Genomic DNA, 17,493 nt, shown 5'->3' with positions numbered 1-17,493 from the left:
AGAATTGACAATAAAGGATCAATATAGCAACATTTATCTAGACCATATCTCTGAAAATGTTTATCTAGAACATTTAAATTTTTCCAGTCAAAAATATCAATCACTTCTATTTATTCAGGTCCTGATAATGAACAGAAAAATAAGGTTACAACATTAGATTAATATTTAATTGGGATTACAAAAATAAGGCTCAAAATACAGTGCTATTAATAGTGGGCTATTGTAGGAGAAAAGAACTTGCACCACCTTACCACTTAGTTCATCTGTCAAAAAAGACTTCTGTTTCTCCTGTTCTAGCTTTAAGCTGCATGCATGAGGCATATAGATTGATGCATTCAAAACTACCAGAAATGCATTTTAAAAGAAAAGGAAGTTTTTCATTCTTGGTTCTCATTATGTTTATTCCAGGCTGTTTTGTGGTTCTAATTTGAGGTCTCTGTCACCTCTACATCTAGTACTGCCAGGGCAGATGACTCCTTTTCAACTCAGTGTCTTCCAAAGTAGTAACATGGGCACATACTAAAATTGTCTATGAAGATGTATACTATGCAAATACATAATACAAAGATAATTGGAAGTGGGACTGGGATACTCCTGAAAAAACAATAATAAAAGGTCTGAATAAAGGGTTGGGGATGGAGGAGTAGGTCGGTACAATAGTCAGATGGACATTATCATACTTCTGCATGAATATCCTACAGGCTTTCTGTATAAACAAACAAACAGTTTGATAGACAGTTTTACCAAGATCCCCTGGGATCTGGGGGAGTTGTTGAATACATAAAAAATCTGACCCTTCAGCTCCAGCAAAAAGGGAGAGAGATGTTGTAGCCTATGTCATACTTGGATGTATACGTAGATGTTTCTGAAAAAGCCACCTCACAGTTATGATGCAAGCACTGGCCTCTCTTTCTTTCCCCACTTGTCTTTTTTGGAGACATTTATTAAAGCTGTACACAAGCTGAAGTTGTTGGCTGCTGTGATGGAAGCTCTAAATCTGGATTATTGATAGGTGGATATATTTGCAATACATGCTATTACATATTTAATCAATGTAGTAGAAGCAAATATTTTTATGTACAACAAAAGCTACACACTACTCCACTGTATAATGATAAAGAGAGGATTAAAATGCCAAAAGCAAAACAATTGGACTAAAATCCTATCATATCCACAAAACCCTAGTAAACAAACCTGGTGCAGGAAGCACACAAAATACTTACAGGTATGGCACAGGAAAAGAAAAACAAAAAGTATTCTTCCCTCAAAAATATCAGTGAACTTTTTGCATGGTGGCAACTGTGGCTACTACTGACAAAAAGGGGCTTGGCCAATCAGTCTCCTTAGTATAATGGAGTTTAACCCTGACCCTGGAGGACTCGAGGAAGAACTTTTATTTGTATTCGCTTCGTAGCTGTATGGATAATTTTTGCAGCATTCAGCTATTTTAAATTCCCTGTTGCTTGCCACAATATTTTGCTACAATTTTATAGCTTAACTTTACTGCAATATAATTGCAAATTTATGTCTCAATCCAACTGCACCAATGCTGCATGTGTCCTAATGTGTTGATGCAGTGTCCTTTCACTTTCATCTCTTCTGTTTCCTATCTCCCCATTTCCCAGCTTGCCCTTCTTTTTTTTTTAATGATGTAGGTGTCTTATATCTCCCATGTGGTGGTTGACACAGACACTGTATTGACTGGAAAAAGCCAGAATGGGAAAGAGGAGAAAAAAAAAACAGCAATAGTACCACCTCGCCTTTTTAGCTATAGCCTCCCACCTCTGCTATCAGTAAATCCGTGCAAGTAAATCACAACATATTCAATACTCAATGTAAACATAGATTTTGATTGGTTACTAAAATCTCTGCTCCCAGGGCTATTCATAAGTACATTGAAAACGCACATACAAGAGTAAGAGGGACATTGCCTCTATATCTTCGTTACCCCCAGGACAAAATAAATAAGAACAAAACAAACTGGAGCTGGAGGTGGGGGTAAGGAGACTGTTCTTTAGATTATTTCCATCCATTCTCCACTATCTCTTTTTTACTCCACAAAGCAGCACAAATCTTGCTCCTAGAAATATTAGTATTTACATTATGCCTACTTCTGGAGCATCTCTCCCCATTTAGTTTTGCAAAATAAAAAGTGAAATCCAGTTGATTGGGATTGATTGGTATGCGCAGCACAGCATACAGGTATTCATTCCCTCTAGGATGCAGGTTATATCTCAACTTGAAGAACCATGAAGTTTTTCCCTGAAATCTCTTTCCCCCACCTTCCAGTGACAATAAGAAATTACCAAGAAATGTTGTTCTTTGTTATGCTTCAGAGATATTATTAAATTACTGTGAAACAAATACATCTCTGCTATGTACTTGATCTGCTTTTTCTAGTTTTAATCTACAACGCCTTTGTCTAACCAAATTAAGTACTTCACAATCCTAGCATTACAAGTACAAGCATATTTCCCTCATATTTGTTTTCCATTTTATGATGCTTTAATTGTTCACAAGTAATAACATAGTTGATTAATTTTTATATTTGAGCTGCAATTATGCTTTGAAATCTAATTTGTACGAACTGGGGTTGTACTTTATTACAAATACCACAGACTTCTAAATTACAAAACAAATTATCCCCTGGTCCCTTCTCCTTCACTGCCACCCCCCCACACCATCTCTGAAGCATTTAAAGAACACTACCTCAAACTGATGTTTCTGATGCACAAAAGTATGGACCCAAACCTGTCTCAATTTCCTTCTGAGATGATAAAATACAATCACTGGCTGTGGCTAAAACAGAACTTAGTTACAATTTAGCAACAGCTGATACTTTTACATACCAGAAAGCATAATTCTGTTTCTGGAGTGGTTACCTAAAACTAAGCGCTTCCGCTTAATTTTGTGCAAGCTTGAATCAAAGAAGTCAAGTTTAACAAATATTTTTGCCCAATTTTACAGCAATATAATTTCTCTATCCTTTCAAGATTTTGGACATTCTAGCATACAAGAAAAAGGAATAAATGGGCACAACTGGCACTTCTCTTTTTCTCCCCATTTAAAATTAAAGGGCTTTCTTCCAAAGCTCTCAGTTTGGTACTTTAAAAGCATGATCTTTCAGTGAAGTCTCACAGTGACTGTAAATTCTCATTAGGCAAAACCAGACATCAAGGTTAACCATGGGATTTAACGTGGCCTTCCCAACTGCTGCAGTATGCTACAAGAATTGATGACTGAAATAGAAATTTAACAACCACTATACAAAACAAGTGCATATGAACTAATTTACACTTAGACCATCATAAAAATAGCTTTTTTGAAATGAGGAAAAAGACCAGACAGTAAGACCACAGTGGTTTTTTCATCCCAAGTAAAGGAGTGAGGCATTTTCCACATACCCAACCGTAACTCTGATTCAGAAAGACATCACATCTGAATGGCTTTGTACTGTCATCCCAGCAGATGATGGGTGTGCTTTACAGGGCTTAGGCAGCTGCCATGTAGGATAATGGAAAACCTCGTATTTTTATTAGAATACCAAACCCCTGTAAGTGACTAATGCTACAATTTAGAACAGTAGCTTTTCAGACGTGAATCTCCAGATAAAATAATTGCTGTTCAATTGCCTAAGCCTGTTCCAGTGTCTCAGCTTCCTAGAACCTCTTAACCATCTCTGCCTGCATTGCCTTCAGTAAACATCCTTTTCAAGGAACCAGGTAAGATTTTATTTTCTTCAACTACATGTCCTTTTAGACTTGCTCCAGAGGTTAAGGAGTCTTGATATGTATGGAATCATTCCCATTTCATCACAATAAATATCTCAGCACAAAACTCAAATTCAAATAAATGTCCTATCTAGTCATGACTGTGTCTTATGGTTCATGCTCTAATTACAATGTATATGCCAAGAATATTTTGCAATGATTACTCAAAGCCATTAGCTTAGAGGAGTTCTTAGTTGCTGAGTGTTAGGCTACCACCTTGGGATTTAGTTGATATTAGTGGTCTGACTCATACTTCTTAGTAATTTAAATAAAGCAGAAACTTCTAGACACTAGAGTATACAGGAGATAAAATTTCCATTCCATGACCAAATGTACCTTAAGCACCTGCCTTTATATATCTCTCTGGGTGGAAACTGGCATGTTTTCAAACTTTATCCCTAATTACTGCAAATTTCTCACATGAAGGACAAGCAAGTCAGATGATTAAAGTTCCCACTATTGCAGATATGCCCAGTATATATGTGATAATTCACAGAGAACAAAAAGAAAGTTGTGTGGGAATGCACATATTTTAATTTTATTTAGCAATAAAAGAAAAGTCTCAGGCCTGATACATGAATTGATAATCTTACTCTGAAGGTATTTTTATTAGAGTTATGGCCCAAACCAGAATGATATTATGGTATCATAACAGTATATAAATTCAGGGATGTGAATGGAACAAATGACTTTTTCTTCAGGCTAAGTCAGAGTCGTTTTCTAAATGCAACTGTTTTGGTGACAATGTTTTTATTATAATGACTTCAGGTCTAGTTAAGAAATTGTAGACATTGATGCTATTGCTTTGATCATACTCTCTGCCAATGTAATTACTATTTTGACTCCGGAAGTCCTATAGGAATTTTCACCATTTGGAGCTCAAACACATCCCTTTTTAGCTAACCTCTGTTATTCCTACACATTTTTATTTCCTACTTTTCTTTTATTAATAAAGATTAGCTACACAATGAGACAATGCACTAGTCTTATTTTGAAACTACAACAATTACCTCAACTTGGAAACGCCATAGTGTTCTTGATCCTCCATGCTCTAAGTCACCTCAATGAGCACCTTGCTTAACATCCCATCCCACTATCTTTTCATGAAATGCAAATAATATGTTAAGGGCAATGATTGAAACACTTATGGCCGATTGCCCATTAGAAACCAAGTCTCATCTCAGTGGGAAAAGGGAGCTTTCCAAACAACAACCACATTTGCAAAGGATTGGAGCTGTCTTGGCAGGGCTAAAGATAAAATCTACATAAGACCTTTCCTCAATAGGACAATTGCCATCATTCATCTGCTTCCTGCACGATTCACCACCACACAGGAAAAGGCAGGACTTGAACTACAAAATATTGAAAATATTAAGTGCTGTAATTACAATTAGTTAGTGGCTCTCAAAAACAGCTTATACAACATTTGCAAATAAAGATCATATTAAGCTGTACAGAACTTAATCCTTTGGTTGCAAACAATTGCCCAAGATGTAGATTATTTTTCTTGTCAATCTTTCCTATAAATTGCTGGTTGCTGTGACTGAGAAGCAATGTGAGAATGGATGATGCTCCCATTCTATAACCAGATACAAAGTTTCTTCCATATTCACTTTGCAGTGCAATTATAATTCCTTTGCACAACTGTTATTTATTTTATAATTGTTTGTACAAAATCATTCTCATTATGGCAGCGGCTAGACACAGAGAAAAAAAACCAGAAACCTCAGAGTCTGGTTGATTGTTTTGTTTTTCCTCAAAGCAAGCAGAAAAAAGCTACCAATTGAGCAGCCTAGACAATGTCAGGTAGGAGTTTCAGCTAGTTAGGGTTAGAGAATAGCAGATAATAGAAGAAGTGTAAACATTATATTTTCCCCATTTTTCTGAAATGTTTCTCATTTTAGGGAAAATATGACTACAGCAAAAGAACTCATTTTCCCATTACATACAGAAAGCAATACAGGATGTACAAGCAGACCATGGAATTGTTACAGCCATGGGCTACGGTTGGTTTTTTTTCTCCTCTTAGACCATGGAATTGTTACAGCCATGGGCTACAGTTGATTTTTTTTCCCCCTCTGTTTTATTGCAGAGGGACAGGGAATCAGAATCATCAAAAATGGGTTTTTAAATCAAATGTAACAGCTTAGCAGTGCCTTTTAAACAGAGCATTAATTTGTTGTTTGTTACCCTGATTATGTTTTGGGTATTTATTCATTCCACAGTGATAGCCAGAGTTACATATTTTTAATAGCAGTGCCTTTTAAACAGAGCATTAATTTGTCGTTTGTTACCCTGATTATGTTTCAGGTGTTTATTAATTCATTCCACAGTGATAGGCAGAGTTACATGTTTTTAATGTACTCTTCTTGCCAGTACAAAGATTAAAGATTCAAAAATCTAGCAGAAAATATTTTTCAAAGAAATGTTTACTTTTTCACCAAAAAACACCTTTGTTTTATTAAGCATAACTATATCAAAGGAAACCAACATCTATTATTAAGATATATTCCATTCATCCCATGTTTCTTCAGAAGAATTTTATATATTCTAGTTAACTACAAGCATATTGAACAAGCAAAACCTACCTGTTCACTAGAGTCTTAAAGTAAATCAAACATCCTACTGTACTTTGGAAATTACCTTTCCAAACACATCTACTGTGATTTCCAGCCTTTGCAGGTGGCTTGCCACACAAAAGGTAGGCTATGCTCCTCACCAGTAACACCTGCATTTCCCCTGTCTGTTGAGAAACAGGCAGCACTCATGACTAGCTTCCACAGGTGTGAGGAGACAGCACGCCAAAATTTCCTATCAAGTGAGACACATTAATGTGTTTTAGCCATTCTTAAATCTACACAGAGAAAGAGCTTCACACCCATCAGCAAAGGACTAAAATGTAGGGAGACTGCAGGGTCCTGCGAGGAGCACAAGTGGCAGGGAGGATGGAAGGCTGAGCTCCTCAAGGGTGCTGGGAACGGACATGGTGTGAAGAAGCAGAGGAAGCATCCAGTGGAGGAGATGGGTGGGAGGTGGACCCACGCATGCACTCCCCACCAGTTTGGCCTGAACCTTCAGGAGACTCAGGTCTGGCTGGTTCCCTAAGGAGAATTTTATATATTCTAGTTAACTACAAGCAAAACCCACCTGTTCACTAGAGTCTTAAAGTAAATCAAACATCCTACTGTACTTCGGAAATTACCTTCCCAAACACATCTACTGTGATTTCCAGCCTTTGCAGGTGGCTTGCCACACAAAAGGTAGGCTATGCTCCTCACCAGTAACACCTGCATTTCCCCTGTCTGTTGAGAAACAGGCAGCACTCATGACTAGCTTCCACAGGTGTGAGGAGACAGCATGCCAAAATTTCCTATCAAGTGAGACACATTAATGTGTTTTAGCCATTCTTAAATCTACACAGAGAAAGAGCTTCACACCCATCAGCAAAGGACTAAAATGTAGGGAGACTGCAGGGTCCTGCGAGGAGCACAAGTGGCAGGGAGGATGGAAGGCTGAGCTCCTCAAGGGTGCTGGGAACGGACGTGGTGTGAAGAAGCAGAGGAAGCACCCAGTGGAGGAGATGGGTGGGAGGTGGACCCACGCATGCACTCCCCACCAGTCTGGCCTGAACCTTCAGGAGACTCAGGTCTGGCTGGTTCCCTAAGGAGGACTTACAGTACCCATGTGTATCGAGCAATTCTGAAAAAGTATTTGATTCCTACTAGTTCAGGAAGCGATTTTAAGGGTGCATTTGACCACTGACAGCATAAGCATATTGCTTATATTGACGACCACTGACAGCATAAGCATATTGCTTATAGTGACTCAATTTCAAAGTGCCTGCTTTAAAGAGATGGATATAAATTCTACCTCCTTTACCTCTCATCTACCACTAAAATGCTCTGGTGGAAAGTATATTGTATTCAGCTGATGTGTCTTGGCTTGTTTCTCAGCTGAGCTGGAACCACAGCTTTCAAACCAGTGTCATTCCAGAGCAACGCTGGGCATTCCCTCTTCTCTCCGTATTACCCAGAGAGTGACATACACTTTCATAGTGCAGCGTTGCAATTACCCAGAAAACTGAAACAGTTCAATCATCTTTTATCAGGTTGTCCAAACAAGTCTGAAAAGCGTTCATTTTTCACATTACCAAAACATGCCTTCTTGAATGAGCTGTCAAAGCAGACACAAATCTTGCAGTGGGGCACCACAGCCTGACAAACTGGCTGCATTAGAGACCACACTTCATGTCACCACTAAAGAGCACCAATAATTAGAGAGGTAAAACACCACCACTGTTGCTCTGAGGGGAAAAAAAAAAGTCTTCCCTGAGATTTATGAAAATACCAAGAAAAAAATACTCAGAGGGAGACCGAGAAAAAGGAAAAGAAAATCTGCAACTGAGATAAATGAAGATTAATACATAACCTGCTTGGTTTGAGCTCCCTTTGAAAGAAATTAGGCAAGGCTGAAAGAGTGACAAAGGTTTACCGGTGTCTTCAGATGTAACAATTACATAATTACAACTGAATTTCACAGCGAGGAAAAAAGCTCCTAAATTTTGAAATACACTTAACTGCAGTGAGTAAATATGGGATTTATATGCACCAGCACCTTCCTAGATGCTAAAGTGAGTATCTGTACTAAACAGCACAGTACAGAATAGCATTAAAGCCATAATTCTCCCACTTACCACCCTGTTTCAGTTACTGTGACTCCAAGGAGCCTTCTCATGTATTTGAAGTTGAACTCACGCATAAGTACCTTGCTCAGGTAAGTAACAGTTGCAAGTTACAAGTTAAACAGCTTTGGCACAGACAGAATATTGCAAAGACTCGCTACATAGGCCCATTCACATATTTATCAGAAGAAAAATCTGACTGGATTCCCAGAAGTCTGAAGAACTGCCACAGGAGCTGTAGTATTTACCTATGATCTTCATCTAGAAATCTCCCCTAAGCTCAGGAAAATATTTCTGAGGTGGCAAACAGTTGGAAAATTACTATCTTTGTTTCATGACATAACAGGATCTGTACCCCTAAAAACAATTTAACATAAATAATATCTTTTCATAAAAATAATCAAAACCTGAAACATCACAGCAGTCGAAGTATGAATGCACAAACCAGCTTTAAATTAGCCAGCTCAGAGGGTTACGTGTTGCCTTCACTATTTGGAACTGCAGGTCAGTCATATCCAAAGATACCAACCAAATGAAGTACATAAGCAGCTGTTTAAATCTCATAAATTGAAAATTATGTACCTGAATTTCACTACACCTTTTTCAAGCACTAGTAACACATCAATGGTTTTCTGTGTTTACATATGAAGAGCACACAGCAGCAGAACACTGCTCAAAGACACGTGTGTCTGAGAAACTTATTTTTTTCTCACCACCCCTTGTAGTGTGAGCTTTCAGCTGATAGTTTGGCCAGAGAAGCTGAAGCTAAGTTGTTTCAAAGGTTAACATCAGTTAACAGTTACCTGGCCGTGCCTCTTTACCATGCTCTCTCTTAAGAACTTGAAATAAAAGGGAGGACTCATCATGTCATGGGCTCTGTCCAGGCAACTGATTTATTTGTATTTGAATTCACATAGGAGGGACTAAAATTAAGACTATGCAAACAGAATACACCATGCAAATTGTTTTAGCATCTGGGCACCTCTGAGAGCAACTGACTGATTTATCACTAAAGCAACACAAAGAGGCCTCGATAACTTGAACTGTTAAGACAGTATGAGGGTTTTAAGTCTTGTATTTCTACAAAATATAACAAAGTTAATGCAACATCCTAGACCAAATGGAGGGCACAGAGGAAAAAGTAAGGTAGAGCTCACATTTTTTGTTTTTCACCCTGACCTCACATTGACATACAGACCGTGTATCTTCCTACATCAGTCTGTTGTGGAGTGGAAGGACAGAAGCTACAAAGGGGTGTTCTTGCCCGCTGAGAACTGAAAGGCCAAATGCAGAAAACAACAAGTCTTGTGCCTCATTCTCCTATAAAAAAAAACAGAGAAGTTCCTCTGTTCCAAAATGCGTATTTACAGAAGAGCAGTGAACCCCTTTTGTACTCTGACAGCCTTCAATGCAACACAGAATAATGGCCAAACCCCCCAGCAAGGATTTCATCTTCGTCCTGAAGGTGCTACATCTTCACCAAACAGGTTGCTTCACACTTCTTCTGATGGCAACGTCAGTTCCAGGCTGCTAAAGATATAATATCTGCATGACCAGAGCCCTTCTGCTTATTTCGTGGGTATCACATTACTCATCCAAGTGCATTCCTCCTGAATGACTAAGGTAGAGATTTTGCCCAGTGCACAAGATGCACAAAAGTTAGCGAGCATCTACATATCACTAAGGAATTCCTTTCTGATGAAATATTTTGAGCTTCCAAGAAAAAATACAGAGGAAAAAAAAAAATAGCCTTTTATTCCTCCAATAACATCTAATCACTGATACTTCAAAAAATCATTAAGCTTTGCTGCTACCACTTCTGGCACCATTCTTTGCTGCTTACAGTAAAATTACATTAAGCAAATACAGTACATTATTTAAAGGCACTAAACAGTTTATTTCTAAGACAAAATACCATCATTAGTCAAATATTATACAACTCACACTAAAGGCTTTTTTCCCCACCTAGGCTTCACAGCTTCTTCTGTCCTGAAGGTCTTCCATATAATTCCACTGTGTATTACAATATAGTTATTTTTAGTTATTTGTAACTGTTTAACATCTTATTACCATTAATATGTATTTTCTCTGGTTTGGATTACACATTGCTTCCTTATGTAGTTTTAGAAAGCATTGGTTATTCTAAACATACTCTACCCAAGGCCCTGAAGGCAGCAGCTTCTCTTTACAAGACCTCAATGGCTTGCCACTGCTCAGCCCTGTGTGATGTTCATAATTTTGGGACATACAAGTCAAAACTATTCCGAAACACAAAGATAAGCATAAAAATCAAAGCATCAATATTATTTCCAGTAGAGGTAATTATACCAGTAATTATAATTCCTCTATGCAGAAGAGTCCATACATGGACTCTGCACTCAAGCCAATGGAATTCAACATGTGCCAAGGGCTTCCTCTTGCTTGATGTTTACATTGGAGAGCAATGACACTTGGATATTTAGATACAGGAACTAGGATCTGTTTTGCTTCCATTAAACCTGGGTATGGGGAAAACTATCTACATGTAGAAAGCACAGTGTGAAATGAGAGAAGTATGGTGCAGTATGGTGAAGTTTCACAATGACTGAGATTTTCTTGAAGCCATATGCTTTCACACCCTTCCCCAATTACTTTGGAAGTTTCTACAATAGTTACTGAATTCCTATTCTAACAATATGCAAGAGTTTTCCAGAAAGATGCTTCTGTTTCATTTCCAATATACTTGTAACAAATGTTGGTTTAAAGAGATACTAATACAATGATGCTGTTTCACATGAAGAAGTTCAAATATATTTAATCTGTCTAAGCACAAGCTCGTTTCTATTTGAAAGAGTTCCAGAGCCACAAGTCATATTTTTATATGTGAAAACTGGAAGAGTAGCAGAGATTAGAGAATGTTTCCAAAACCTTTAAGTGCGTAAGACAAGCATGATTTAAGTCTATATACTTAGGAGATATCACTAGTGAGGCTGCAAAAGAAAAGAATTTTAAAAACCAAGCCCACAAGAAAGCACATTGATATACTTGCTAATACTACTAAGGCAAAGGAAAAAAATATAGGATGTGGCATCATTCATTTCTCAAGCACATACTAAACACACATACAGGAGTTTCCTTACTTTAAATTCATAAGGAATTATGAAATCCTGAAACTGCTGATAATGGAGAAAAAAGCCAATCAAACAACAGTGCAGGCTTGCCTTTTAGTGGAGAGAAGGCAAAAATGTACTATGCTGTTTGAACTAACCACAGAAATTATTCTGGATTTCAACACAGTATTTTGCAGCCCATTGCCTTTCCAAGCCCTTAGTATTCAGAGCACCATACGACTGAAACACTAAAACAATTAAATGTTAACAGTATTTCAAACACTTAAGTCACTGCAATAATACCTAGATGATAGATGATATACTGCATTAAATTTTTAAGTACAGGTTGACTAGAATGAAACAAGTTTATCACCAGATTAAAAAAGACACCACGGTCATCCACAGACTTAAACCATAGTTCTGTACCAAGATCACATCCCATCTAATCTAATCCAATCCACTAGTGGTGTTTCGGTTGTTTGTTGGTTTTTTTTGGTTTTTTTTAGGGAGAGGGGGGGACATGTTTTCATTTTCTTACAGCAATAGTCCCGCAAGCTGGGACTTCATAGACAAGTTCAAAGCTAAATCTGTATATACCCAGAGAAGCAGAAAACTGAACATAAATGGCAAGGACCAATAATGACCTCCTATCACCCAATGTCATGTTTTCAATTACTTGCCACACTTCAAAATGGACAGACCTCAAGTTTGTGTTGTTATAAAGCATTACCATTATGCATGGTAAAGAATAAAGAATTTCTTTAAAATAAAGAAAACTTTAAATAAATAAAGAACTTCTTTATTTTCATGGAAGGAGTTCATTTCATTCTCCAAGGACTCAATTGTCAAGAAACAACCATCCTGCCTGGATGGTTGCAAGGCAAATGTTGCTATGCATGCTGTGGTTATGATTCTCATCTAATGCAAGATATCAAATTATGGTCTATTTAATTAAATAAAATTTCCTTGGAAGACCACTACCATAATTTTGAAGAATCATATCTCATATCACAGCAGTAAAACAGTCACTGAAAAATACTGAAATATCTCCAATACGCAGAGCATTTAGGAATTATGTTCTTTCTAAAAATCAACTACTGACTAGAAAAACTGTGCAAGAATGAAAGAACTACATAAACCAAAAGAATCGCCTTGTTAAGCCTGTTAAAAAGTCAATTTCTCAGAGTATAAATGCCCATTCCTTCTGTATATCTCATTACCAAAAGCCTTGGAAAAAAAGGTTGGCTAATGAACAAGAGAAGCAGCCTAGCCTCAGGCCAATTTCCACTTTTGGAAAAAGCTATGTAACCCCTGATGAAACAGAAAGGTACATATATACCCACAAGAAAGAATCTGGCCTGATGTTTAAATTGAACTTGTAAAGGATGATATTATTTTAATAACTCACTGTTTAGACACATCAGGCATTATTGTCTGTTCCTTTTTCCTTGTATCCACTGCCGGCTCTACAGGGGTAAGTACCACAGCAGCACACGAGACTATCGACTGGTACGAGTCTTCCCGGCAAACTGCAAAGATAAAAACATCTCGTTGTTAAAAAGTGAACTGTTTGTACTTTAAATGTTTAAAATAAAATAACAAAACAAAAAAACCCAATCAAATCATACTATGGTAAACAAAAATGCAAATGATTAATCAGATTTCACTGTGGTCACCTGCAATGAAAACTTCGTTGTTTTTCATGTTTCCTAAAGTGCTTGCTTGGCACTCTTTTGCCATAGACTGACACTGCCATAATCATTCACTAAGTTTGACCTAACACGAGATCTGATGCAAGTCTCCTCTAGCTCATTGGCGTGTCTGAGTCCTAAAAGGACTCATAGTTCCACAAACGACATCAGAATACAATGCACTTCTTTTTCCTTTTTCATAACAAACTGAAAAGGAGAGTGGAAATTATGGATTGTTTTCAGACAAACCTCCCACCTTCAAAAATTTCAGACTTCGTAAGAAAATACATCTGAGAAAATCTAATTAGTGATTTGTCTTCAACCATTACGCCTCATTTTAATCCATAAACATATCTAATATATTGATTCATGCTTTCCATTATATATTACTGTGCTGGATGGTATGAGTTAGATGATGTTTAGAGCTAAAAGAATGATCATGTATTTCAGCTGAGCATCTGGCTCAATTAGCACTAATAAATGAATACTCAAAAAGTTCCTGACCTCCAAACAGACAACTATATTTGTTAAAAGTTACACATATTCTAAATTCTTAATTGCAAGTGTCATAGTAATTTAACACTTAGCAGTCACCACTCCTACTGACTTTGGAGGTATAGATTTCCTTTACAGCCAGGGTGTCCCTTTATGAGTCAAATAAAAGCTAGAATTAAGAGTTGGTTGCATAGAACAAAACACAGCAGCTTCTTCTATTACACGTTTATGTTACTATTTTATATCATACATAAACCAGAAGAAATGTGTTTATCTATCTTTTAAGTAGAAAGTCACACAGTATTTTATATGTATAACATACAGAACTATTTTACAGAGTATACACATGCCAATAACATAGCCTGTAAAACAAGGATGACTGCTACAAAATCTCAGCAATTCAAAGCCAGAAAGAACCTGTTTTACAAGTACATACATTCATACAAGATTATGACAACTGGGAATATTGAACTGTGACATTTATCCATGGAAAACTTGTTTCTGCAGACTCATCTTCCATCCTCCACAATCATGTGCCGCCTCCTTATTGCCCACAGACAACGTACCTTTTGTATAGTCTATGCTCCTCTTATGAGAGGAGTAAAACTTAATCCATATTGCCTTGACTGGGTCACACACAACTAACCCAGGTGTTTTACCCTGAGCACCCAAATTACATACAGCATGAATTCAGCACACATAAGCGAGATACACTGCATGCCCAAAGAACACCTTGGAGTAGTAACTGGTGCTTTAATGCAGCTAGAGAGTAGATTTTAAGGAACAGGTCAGAACACGGTCTCATATTTCTACAAAGGTCAGAAAAGCGTAAAGGTCTCTTCGTTTTCGGAGCAATTCTAAGCCATTCAGCAAGCAACACAAATGGCCAGAGCATGGGCAAATTCTGGCAGGAAGAAAATCTTTCTTGTGAAGCACATGTAATTACATTTAAGTCATGTGCTCTTGATGTTCTCCAGCATTCCTTCTGCTTGTGTTTTTAAATATTAATCTGTGCATTGTGCTAAGTGACTAAGACACATAAAATGACCAGTACTGAAACCTTACTTTTATTTTTCTTTGGGACCAGTGCTACTCAAAACTTTGTCACTACCATAGACATCCATTTCCAAAACATGATCACACCAAAAGAGAACTTGCTAGACTGCCTACAAGTGTGCAAGTAGGGTATGTGTTATAGCTTCATGCTTAACAAGCTAAGGAGGCAACTAATGCAATATACATTGAACTAGAGAGACTACATAAGAAAAAAAGAATTTTACATTACTTTAATCCAACTACACTACGTGCAACCAGCAGACCATCTACTAGGAAGGTGCTATTTGGTAGGCACCAAGTAGCGTACAAAACAGTATCTTCTCATTGCAACCAGTGACTGAATATGTGCAAATAAGAACATTTATGTCTATTTGCCTCTTGATTTACAGTCAAAGGATTGTAAAAAGATAGGTTTGTCAAAGGACAACATTGATATTAAGTACCTGAATTTTAACCTGAAATGCTAATCAAAAATGAGAGAGTAAAGGATGAAGTAAATATGCATTTTTCTTTAAAAGACCTGTGGTACCACAAAATAACACTATCTAGTTATTACTTTAGAACTTGTAAAATATCTAGTGATTATGAAAGCATCACAGAGTAGGATTTTCCCTGGATCAGCCACTGTCTATCAGAGGAATTACAAAGAAAGATAAAATAGGAAATCACAAGTAACAAAGAAGATACTGCCAGTCTCCTACATTTTACAGAAATTTCATGAATGCATAAAACTGTGAAACTTCTTTTGTTTAATAATTACTGCTATGTAGGAGTTGTATAATCCCATAATTTACAGCTGTAGACAAACCCAGTAGTCATCCAATGATCTCAGCTCACGGAATTTATTATCCTCCTGTTCTATACAGTGATGTGCTTTGGTCTGGCGTTTGAAAACCACCACAGTTCCTCCTTTTTATCTCAAGTCTCTGTGCACACAGTCATAAGTCATTATGGGACAGCATAATTAACTAAAATGTCATGAAATAGCAACAGCACAGCAGCAAGTCATTTTCACCTACTGGAGTGTATTCTCTTATTATCTGTTCATAACTTGCATTACAGTAATGAGAATGTGCTTGAATGTGGACTCTCAACTTCAACATTGATGGGGATGGGCACTGTTTTACCTAAGGAGACTGTTTTCATTTTATACTTCAAAGTTCTCTTAAGTGTAGCTTCTTTTTAACCCCTTCATTTTTTACGTACAAGTGACTTACATTACCCCAAAAAAGTCCATCAGTGATGTCCACATATCGTAGGCCTCATGAGTCCAAATCTCTTCGATCCTCAAAATATTACAAACCTCAGATTACCACACAATTACACTAAGGGATTACCCCTTTAAACCATAAATCCTCTCACATGTCCAAGTTGCACTTTCACAGCCAGCAAGAACATCACAAATTCACCCTCTACTCATCCAGCCCACATATCAACAGCTTGCCTATGGAGATCATAGAGGAGAGAGCATTGAAAGCCTTACTGAAGTCACGGTACACAATATCCACTGCCCCAATAAGGAAACCAATAGAGAAGATTTTCCCATCTATCTGTTATGCTTTTACAGTGGCACACAAATGTTAAGTACTGTAAGGCAGAGGTTCATTCTTCATACCTCCAGAACTGTGGAAAAAAACTGTACAAGGAATCACAGTGAGGGAAAAAAATCAGCTAATTTTTTACTACCTGTAGCAATTCCTTGAAGTTTAATAGACTAATATTTACTATCTCAGAATATGTTATAGACTGAATACCTTCTGAAAAAAATAAGTAATTTGCATGCAAGATGGTATTTTTCAGTACCATTGCATTTCCTTTATTCACAATTCAACAATTACGTGAACCAGCTAATAATTGTAGTTAAAAAATACAATTGGAGGAATATCTTTACTATGTCTTATCATTAAAGAAACACATTTTTCCTAGTGAAATAAAAGAACCTGTGTACCAACTACAAGTCATATAAGGAACAGCTACGGAAAAAGAAAGCAAACAGTCTAACTTCGTACATTACTATTATAAAAGATCTGTACTGCTTTTGAAGTTGCATAATTCTTCCCAAGATTCTCCAATTTATACTTTAATGATGCATATAGTTTGTTTTCTTCGATTGCCAAGTGTTTTAAAAGTATCCCATATATTTATCACTAGGAGCGCTGGCTTGGATTTCCCAAAGTTGGTTTAAGCAGTTCCAGAACATTATTCACTATCAAAACAGATCTCTATGACTGGAGAAGAAAAATGTTAGCTCTTTTTTCCCTTTGCTGTTTCTTTCAAGAACAATAAGGATGACTAATTAAATAGGTTTCTTCTACTCTGAACCAACCAGTGAACAAATTTTAATTCCCTAAATAGTAGGACAGTTGGAAGCCTTCAACAGCTACTGAATATAATGTATCTCTCTGGAGAATAAAAAGATTTTTAAGCTCTAGAGGTGTCATTTACAGCATCTATTTCAAATACTGCTAATTGTAGACTTTTTTTTTTTTCCTTTCTCTTTTCTTTTTTTCTTTTTTTTTTTAAAATAAAGGAGAGAGAAAATCTGGTTTTTATCAGTCACTATCAAAAAAAAAAAAGTCTCCCTTGACATAGGATGCAAGTGATGGTTAGACAAAATTAGCAGCACGTAGTACCTGCTTAGGGAAAACAGAAGGGAAATGTTCATATGCAGTGTGCAATGAAGCATAAGGGATTCATGACACAGGGAGACA

The 17,493-nt window shown here is 37.0% G+C and overlaps 1 protein-coding gene across 2 annotated transcripts in view; it reads right to left on the bottom strand.

Moving 5' to 3' along the window:
* The window catches only part of CCSER1 (coiled-coil serine rich protein 1), a 690,045-nt gene that overhangs the window by 500,556 nt on the left and 171,996 nt on the right, over positions 1-17,493 (bottom strand). For both annotated transcript variants that reach the window (XM_014943378.1, XM_014943384.1), the window contains one exon: positions 12,949-13,069. In XM_014943378.1, coding sequence (XP_014798864.1) covers positions 12,949-13,069 — 121 coding nt within the window. The remainder of the gene's footprint in view (positions 1-12,948; positions 13,070-17,493) is intronic.

Source organism: Calidris pugnax, unplaced genomic scaffold (assembly GCF_001431845.1).
Source record: "Calidris pugnax isolate Ruff unplaced genomic scaffold, ASM143184v1 scaffold15, whole genome shotgun sequence".
Taxonomy (NCBI): Eukaryota; Metazoa; Chordata; class Aves; order Charadriiformes; family Scolopacidae; genus Calidris; species Calidris pugnax.
Note: the sequence above shows the minus strand (reverse complement) of the source record. Positions and strands in the feature narration are given on the sequence as shown.